A 9,328-nucleotide genomic window follows, 5' to 3' on the forward strand; every position below is an offset into this window, starting at 1 on the left:
GAAGAAAAAATCTTCCGGAAGATTTATAGGATTTCCGTCTCCAAACCCTCTCTCCTATGGGGGCTCCTATACATCTTGTTGAAGATGGTTAAGCAAATCATCTATAAAGCCCATTAAAACCCAGTTGATATTGAATTAGCATTTTGAAAATATTGAACTAGCATTTTGAAAATGTTGAACGAGTATTTAGAAAATGTTGAATCAGTGTTTAGAAAATGTTGAACTCAAAATTTTCCCATCTTCTTCTCCGGCGCCGGCAGCGAGCGGCGTGCGGCGGCACCGGAGCTCCAGCGGGCCAACACAGGAGCACGTCGGCCGGCGCGTGGCGCAGCTCCGGCGTCCAGCCGGCGGCGATGCTCCCGCAGCAGGCACGACGAGGACGCGCGCGGGGAGGCCGCGGCACGGCGCGCTAGAGGCAGGTGCAGCGGCGGCAGGGGCGGGGCACGCGGAAGCAGCAGGCGAGGAGCGGCGGCGGGCGATGGTCGGTGCGCAGGCGGCGACGGGCATGAGCGGCGGCGCGGGATAGAGAGAGGGAGGTTGGGGTGTGAGGAAGATAGGGTTTGGGATGTGTGGATCCAACGGTTGTTATTTGTTTGCACGAATCTCAAACACTGGAATGTTGGGAAGAAAAAATCTTCCGGAAGATATATATAGGTTTGGCGCTCTCCCATGCGCATCATTGTAATTCCCAGCCCAGCCCACTCAGGCACATGTAAGCCCAGCCCCATGATACAGTAGTACTTGCGTCGCGTCGGGAAATTACCACCTCATGAATGAACAATTGTGCTCTGGTGAACATAAACCAATTCGCATCTCAACCTACTACCTGATAACTACATGTGAAATGGTGCTCTGCTACTTTTTTTTTCTGGTATTTTTTTTGCGAGTTTTTTTTTTGGCTGGTCGTGGATGCTTTGATACTGATAGTATGGATCTAATTCCACTTGATTCATACCTGTTGAGTTTTGCTTCTGTATGTGATATTAGTCAATTGTTTAACTAGCTAGGATCCAGCTGTACACCATTGTTCTCCTTCTGGCCTTCTCCAGTGTTGAGGATGATTTATTTGCGCTTTACAGCACCCTTTCTAATATTGAGGCGCATATTGATGTCGTTCAACCTATGCACGGTACTATGTGTAATCATGTTATAGAAGCCATGAGCCCAAGATATTATTAACTGGGCCAAATGATATTAGTGGAACGTGAAGGCCTCTTATGTGAAATTCTAGTGATCCCTTCTTACGTGGCCTCAAGAATTTGCTTGCATTGGTGAATCACAGAAAGTGATGTTTTGTTATCTTCAAATCTAAGTTCCTAGAACCCAAATTTGCCCTCACAAAACAGAACACAAACGACATTTTTAACACATGCTTTTAACCCAGCCAGCCAGACAAAAAAGAAAACCATGCCCGCCTAAAAACAGCAGCCATCCAAAAATGCACTGGTCCTCCCCCGGGGCCCACCAGATTTCTATACCTCCCCCCACCCCGCCCGCACGTGCGCGCCGCTGATGCGCGCGCGCCGCCGTCCCCCGCAACCGCCATGGCCGGCGCCGCCGAACCCCCTCCCTCGCTCTGCCCCCTCTGCGGCCACCCGACCTCCGCCGCGTCCCCGCCGGCAACCACCAGCGCGACCCCCGCGAGGCTGCCGTCGCTGCTGCGGAGGGCCACCCCGCCCGAGGCGCCCCCCGCGGTGGTGCGGGTGGAGATCGGCGACGAGGCCGCGGCGCTGCGGGAGGCGCTCGCGCGGCAACAGGCCGCGCTGGGGGACCTGCAGGCCGAGCTCGACGCCGAGCGCGGCGCGGCGGCGGGGGCCGCCAGCGAGGCCATGACCATGATCCTCCGCCTGCAGCGCGAGAAAGCCGAGGCCATGATGGAGGCGCGCCAGTTCCGCCGCTACGCCGAGGAGAAGATGGCCCACGACGCCGCCGAGCTCGCCGCGCTCGAGGAGGCGCTCGCTAAGCGCGGCGCCGCGGTGCGGGCGCTCCAGGCCCCCACGCCCCGCCACCCCGCCGCCGTCGCCGCGCCGTCGGGGGCCTCCACCCCACGCCGCCCCTCCGCCGCCACCGCAGCCACGCCGCGCCACCCGCCCTCCCCCGCGCCGTCCGCCGGCGGCTACTACCCGCCGCTGCGCTGCCTGATCGACCACCCGCGCACCGCGTCCGAGGCTGACGCGCTCGAGACCCCGCACGACCAGCTCACCTGCCTCGCCCACCGCGTCCACCTCCTCGAGCGCGGCGCCACGCCCGTGGCCGCCACCACCACCCCCATCATCCGCGTCGCGCCGGGCTCCGCCTTCCCGCGCCACGCGCGCGCCTACTCCGACGACAGCCACGACTTCTACGACGGCGAGTGCTTCCCGGACGGCGACGACGACGGCGACTGCGGCGCCAGCGACCGGGTCTACACCGTCGACGCCATCCACGGCGCGCCGCCCCTCGCCGTGCCCGAGCTGGGCTCCTACGGCGGCGCCACGCCGCTGGGTAGCGAGTGCGGCGGCGGCGCCATGCCGTGGGCGGACGACGAGGAGGTGCGCAGGCTCAGCGCGCGGATGCAGGCGCTGGAGGCGGACCGGGACTCCATGCGCCAGGCCATCCTCTCCATGGGCGGCGAGAAGGCGCAGGTCAAGCTGCTCAAGGAGATCGCGCAGAAGCTCTGCAACAAGGAGGCCGCCGCGCCGCCGGCTCCGGCGCCCGCCGTGGCGCAGCACAGCTTCTACAAAGGGGGCAACGCGCAGCCGGCCATGACCGTCACGGTGCGGCCGCCGCGCCATCCGCCGGTGCTCATGCAGAGGAAGGTGGTGAAGAGCCAGACCACCTTCTTTGCTGCGGTGGCCAAGGTAGTATTACTGAGATGCCTATATATCAGGCTTTAATTATTATTTCTCTGTTTGTTAATTGTAATTTCCTTCCTGCTACTAAATATAAGGAAGGAACTCATAGTATTGTGCATAGAGATTGTTAAGTCGCTCAGAAAATTTGAACAAGTGCATGATAAAGTAACATTTTCGTAATTGAACTAGTTCAGTTGATCGATATTGCTATTTCCAAACAACCTTTTTGCTGCAGCCTCATATTCATGACATTATCTACTGTAAGTGGGGAACATACAAAATGACTCTAGAATGTGAATTAGCAACTGAACCATTGGACTACATCTGGAACTGGAAGGCCCAAATATTTGCAAAAAAAAAACTTAAAAAGCAAGAAAAAATAGAAACAGAACTATTTTAGAATGGGAAAAGTCCGATTTACACCCTCCAACTATCGCAGGTTTACACCCTCCAACTATCGCACAAGTTCAATTTTCAACCTTCAACTACGAAACCAGATAACATAGGTCATCCAACTGTCAAAATCGGGCAAATTTGGCCCCTGGGGTGGTTTTCCATTTTGTGAGAATTAAAAATATTCAATTTTACACTAAAAAATTTATAAGTAATTCATTTTAAGTCAAAAAATTATGAAATGAGTATCAAAAGTTTTCTAAAAATGTAACATATCTATTGTCACATGACTTGTGAGCTATTTAGATCTAATTTTTTTTATGTTCATAATATTTGGTTGCTTGCAGTTATGCCTATTATTTTTAATAACTAAGATTCAAATGGAGCAATAATAGATATGTTACATTTTTAGAAAAAAAATTGGTACTAGTTTCATATTTTTCTGATTTAAAGTGAATTAGTTTTGAATTTTTAGATCTAATTAGATTTATTTAATTTTTTTAGAAAATGCAAAACCACCTTCAAACCCACCCCAAGGGCCAGATTTACCCGGTTTTGACAGTTGGATGGCCTATGTTGTCTAGTTTTATAGTTGAAGGTTGAAAATCAAACTTTTGCGATAATTCGAGGGTGAAAATTGGACTTTTCCCTTTTAGGATCACTTCCTAGCTACCAGAGTTTTGTTGGAAATAAAAGCTAATTGGCTTGCTTTTCCAGTGGGTTACGTCGATCATGTGGTGGCGAAGGAACTCTCCCCGCGTCAAGTGAGTTGATCTTCCTTGTGTCGTTCTTCTTCCCATTGCGCGCAGCGCCATTCTGTCTGCTCGTGCTGATCGATGTTCTTCGCCGCCATGATGCTTGTTGTTAGGTACCCCATTGGGCAGTGCGGCAACAATGTCGGGCTGCTGCTGCTGCTTGAGAAGGCTCCCAGGGCAGGCCATGGCCATCAGAGGCCTCCCAAGAAGATCTAACCCCCAAATGAATCGCTCCTCAGTGAGTGCGTAAGGCTCATTTGTTCGTGAAACACACATTGTTGTCTGGTAATGTAGCTTTCATATATGGAAGCCATTTCATTATTCCCCGGCCGTTTGCACGCATTTTGCTGACTGACATTCTTTGAACCATCGGTACAGAACAGATTGCATTGTTTGTACAGAATTAGGATACCAGTGGAGCCTTGTATGTATATATTGTGTGATGGAAATTAAATTTAATCGCCAAAAGTTGACTCACGGAATCCCTCGTTGAATCTAAGTTCATCAAAATTCACTGCAGAATACTCTTAAGTTGGCTTCAATCTATAACATTTTAACAGCATTTTAACCTGCCAGGAGATAACTCATTTATGTCAAAGTTAAAGAAAAGGGATCAATGACGGCACGCACACTGTAAAAGAAAAGTGTTGAACTGTGAATCGCCAATTGCCTGCAACATATTAGCATTCGAATTCAAACTCTTACAGAGGCTCAGATTATAAATGTCATTTCTAACAAAATATCACAATTCTCAGGAAAAATGCTCTTGTGCCAAATCTCCAATAATTGTTCCTCTAGAACATGTCGAATTGTAGATGCGTAGAAGCTATTGGCAGAATCTCAAATTATACTAATTGACACCAGATTGCTCGTGCAACAACTCATGGGTCCATTCATCTTCATCTCGTACTTCTTTCTCATCCCTCATACATGAACAATGTCCAGCTTGAGTGCATTTTGGTGTTGCCGTTTTTGCTCACCATGAGGACATCCGCCAAGTAAGGTAAGAACAATGGCCTCCATCAGTGCATTTTTGGTGTTTATTTCCAGCTTTGATCACTATGAGGACATCTGCAATGTAAGGTTTTGCTCAATGCTTATGGATATAGTAAGTCCCATCATTCGAAAAATTAGTCATCCTGCCGCCAACCAAAGAAATTTGGTTAGCAACCAAAGTCGCAAATGACAAGAGAATTTATGCAAACCCAAGGATATATAGCATATACAATTCAAATAAGGTATAATACACAAATTGATCACATTTTCCACAATAATGCATAACATGAAATTTTGGCTATAGGAGGGTAGGAGGACAATGCATCCTCACTTCTCAAACCAAAGCACACGCGTGGTACTGCAAACACAATCCTCACTAAGAATTAAGTTACATATGTAGGCATGAAGAGTTATGAAAAAGTTGTTCAGGCATGTCAAATTAACTACCAAAACACATAGGTGGTTCATCACATAAGTCATTATTCACTCATCTAAATTGTAGGACTCCAATACAAAATATATCACAAGCACTTAGCATGAAACTACATTTACGACCCCCTCACAAAGCTATATGAAAACGGTCAAGTCCATGGCGAGTTAGTGTTCCCACATCTTCTGAATTCTTGATGGACCAAGAGAACATTTTTTCCTTCCAAAAAGTATTTGTATCATAATGCACCTCTCAAGAAACTTGTATTGCGGAGGCACGGTTTCATGGTAGTATCTGGTTTGGGTAGTCCATAGAGCATATGTAGAGGCAGTCTTCCCATCCTAACATATGGCTCCACCTTGTGGTGAAGTGCATTGAACCAACACTAACTTTTTGCAAGTGTCTTTTGCAAGTTGTTCATAGCTTCATAACTGATTTTGAATACCTTTTGCAAGTGTGTCTTGGTCAAGAGACAATATCTTCCATTCCTCCATTATTGGAGATTCATATATGGAACATCAGATGGTAAAGATTCAAGCTTCACAAAATAGATGCATGAGTATCATGTTGGATACATGAGCGGAAATGTAGGATGCATGAGCGGAAAAGCTACAAACTTTAAGGTGCGCATGAGCTCAAGAAGTGATTGAGAGGGAAACACGTAGAAGATTGAGATGGGCAATATAAGCATTTTGGTTGGATATTTTGGTTAGAGTTTGAAAATTCAAATGTATTTTTTCTGCCAATTCATGCATCTGTTTCAAGAAACCGATTAGAGCAGGATGATACTCATAATTAATTAACAAAATAAGATACTATACATATTATTTATTAATCAATGATTTAAAATAACTAGTTGCGGTAGGATGTTGAGCCATATGCTTTAGAATGTAGATCTAACTTTTGTAAATGTTAATAGATGCTTTAATAAAAAATTTATCGAATCATTACAACATTTGGGATTTACAATGTTAGCCTTTGGACATTATAATTTCAACATTTTGAAAATTAAACGTTAAATATATGTTAAACTTGTTAAAATATCCTCCACAAATAATTGAATAAAGCACTTAAATTTTTGAAAGGTACATATTGATATTTTTTAAATAATGAACTATTAAAAGTATTAAAAAGAAATGTGTCCCTAGAAATATGGAATAAAAAGAAAGAAACTAAGCTAGGACAGTCTTTCTCTTTTTTTTTGAGAGGAAACGGGATTTTTATTCTTAAGAAAATTGGTAGTTTACAACCCATCTTACAAAGACAAACTTGAAAACGGAAGTTACATTCAGATCCTATCCTTGTAAGAATCCCCGGTCTTCCTTGTCGCCGACGATCGGAGCCATCCATGAAGCCGACCACCACACCGACGAAGGAAATGAAGTTTGAAAGGCACCATGAGCAGCACATCAGAGAACCAATGCACCTTGAAGACGATGAACGAACAGGCCAGGAGAGATGGCCGGCAGCCATCACATCGCCAAAACCAAGGAGTCTGACGCATCAGAAAACGACCCCGGCTCGCCGGACAACAAGAAGCCAGAAGGGGAAGTAAACCACCAGAGACGGTGGGACAAACAACCAACCCGATTCCACGGATTGGTAAGAAAACATACATGTAGCGAAAATGGCCTCTCATGCCATATTTCAATATAATATTTTGGCGATTGATGACACACACAACACTTGGACTAATATGATTGTTAAGATGACCATTCTCAGGCTTTTAGGTTCAAGTGATGACAAAGAGAAGATAGGCGTAGCTAGGCCCGAAGGGCCGCACCTACGGTGGTTCCGCTATCACCGGTTAAACCGATGATGAGCAAATTGCACTCATCGGTGCAATAAACACAGAAGCTGCGAGCTAGGGTTTGGCACCGGATTAACCGGCGTTGGGTGTTTTACACTCACCGGTGTAATGGACTTGGAGGCCGAAGAAGCAGCAGGAGTTTTACAGGCACCGGTTAAACCGGCGATCAAGGCAAAGTGAATGTCGGTGTAGTTGTCCAGAGAGTTGGTTTTCGGGAACTCTGGGACAGTTACATGCACCGGTCAAACCGGCATGAAGATACATTCACCGGTTGATTATGTCGGTTGATTAAGGTAGCCGTTGAAGTATAACGGCTAGTTGGAAAAAGGTGCTCACCGGTTAAACCGGTGATGACACAAAGTGGATCATCGGTTTAACCGGTGATAACGCTTTTTGTCAGCCACTTTTCCAACGGCTCTTTTGGGGTGTGTGGGCTATATATACCCCCCAAGGCCGGTTGCTGCATAAGGTTGGACGCCAGAAAAGTTGAAGGAAGTGTTGCCCAAGCAAACTAATATCTCCAACCATCCTAGCAAAGCTTAGTGCCATATCTAGCTTGTGAGAAGCTTTGAGAGAGTGCTTTTGTGCACTTGTATAGGGATTAGTTCTTGCGAGAGCTCCCTTGAGCAAAGTCTTGTTGCGGCAAGCAATCGTGTACTCGTCGTGTGACCCTCCGATTTGGTGTGGAGAGGCAACGACACTTTGTGCGGGGAAGAAGACCCATCTTGGTGAGAAGCTCCAATAGTGAAGACGGTGCCGTTGGTGACGCTTTGAGAGAGACGGTGGCGGTGGCCTTGTCTTGGTGACTTGGCGCCACTTAGCCTTTGCTTGCCGGAAGCCTTGGTGGCGAACACAAGACGACGATCAAGGGAAGAGACTCGGCATCACACTTGTTCGTGTTGGACAAGTGGCCGTGGACGTATGGAGGGACTTGGTGTCCTAACTGAACCACGTTAAATCGTGTGTCTTGGTGTCTTCACGGGAGTTTGCATATTCTCTCCCTTACCTCTTTACTTACCGTATTACGTTTCCGCATTTACTCTATCTTGCGTGTCTTTACTTTCCTAGTTAGTTTGATTAGGATTGGCTATAGGTTGCAAGTCTTTTAGGGGTAAGTAGAGAGTAGCATAGATAAACCTTAGTCATAACTAGCATGTGTAGGACCTGTTAGGTTTATCTCATGCAAATAGATTGAGCCCTAGGATAGAAAGCGATTAGCGACCCTATTCACCCCCTCCCCCTCTAGGGTCGGACACCCCGGTGATCCTTACAATACCCCATCTTGACCGCAGAAGACGGATCCTCGCCGGATGTCCCCGTCGCCGGAGACGAAGCTGAAGCCGACGCTGTCGCCGCGGAAGAGGGGCACGAACATAAACTCCGAACAGGCGACCTCGATTCGGAGTAGGCAAACCCTAACCTATAGAAACCTAGGCTAATAGGAGTAGGTATGTACACTGGCTATCGATTCCGTAGCTTCCCTTCACCTCCAGCGCCGGAACGGCCACCGGAGGCGAAGAGAAGCTGACGAAATCGACACCGGGAAACAAATCGCCCGTGGTTCGCCCCGATCTACTGTAGACAAGGAACGAGAGACGTCTGGAGGAAGAAGAGCAGGTGCTTTGACGGCGGACGAATAAAAATTGGCTTAGGACAGTCTTTCTCGTGCATCTATCTTTTGCTCCTACTTTGTTGGGCTGGTTGGGCCTTTTCAACATGGAAAAACGAAACATCTGGCTTTCGCTAGAAAACTTATACATCTTCCAGGAAATGGTTTATTATAAAACTTCCACTTTGAGATTCTCACTGGGAGTTTTATGGGCACAGCTACCTAGACTGAGAACTAGGTAACTGTGCCAGATGACTTTCATGGTGATGAAACTCTTCTCATATCCCATGAAACTCCATCATTCTCTCTCTTTGTCATGTCAGCAAAATTGATGATATTTAATAACATGAAACTCCATTGAGACTGGCTTTATACGGGTGGAAAAGGAGATGTAATGCTTCAACAAGATCATGGCAGGTGTTGCGACGAGGTTGGCTAGGCAGTAGGAGGTTTAGATTGATTTTCTGATCTTGAAACATATTATTTTCCTTTCAAACCATG

The 9,328-nt window shown here is 47.3% G+C and overlaps 1 protein-coding gene across 1 annotated transcript; it reads left to right on the forward strand.

Annotated features, from left to right (window-relative positions):
* The first annotated feature begins 1,544 nt into the window (after nucleotides 1-1,544).
* LOC120701519 (myosin-binding protein 7-like) lies at nucleotides 1,545-4,340 on the forward strand. The gene is made up of 3 exons (XM_039985533.1): nucleotides 1,545-2,840; nucleotides 3,945-3,991; nucleotides 4,096-4,340. The coding sequence occupies exons 1-3, from the start codon at nucleotides 1,545-1,547 to the stop codon at nucleotides 4,196-4,198; spliced, it is 1,446 nt and encodes a 481-aa protein (XP_039841467.1). The 3' UTR covers nucleotides 4,199-4,340.
* Nucleotides 4,341-9,328: the final 4,988 nt, after the last annotated feature.

This window comes from Panicum virgatum, chromosome 3K, assembly GCF_016808335.1.
Source record: "Panicum virgatum strain AP13 chromosome 3K, P.virgatum_v5, whole genome shotgun sequence".
Taxonomy (NCBI): Eukaryota; Viridiplantae; Streptophyta; class Magnoliopsida; order Poales; family Poaceae; genus Panicum; species Panicum virgatum.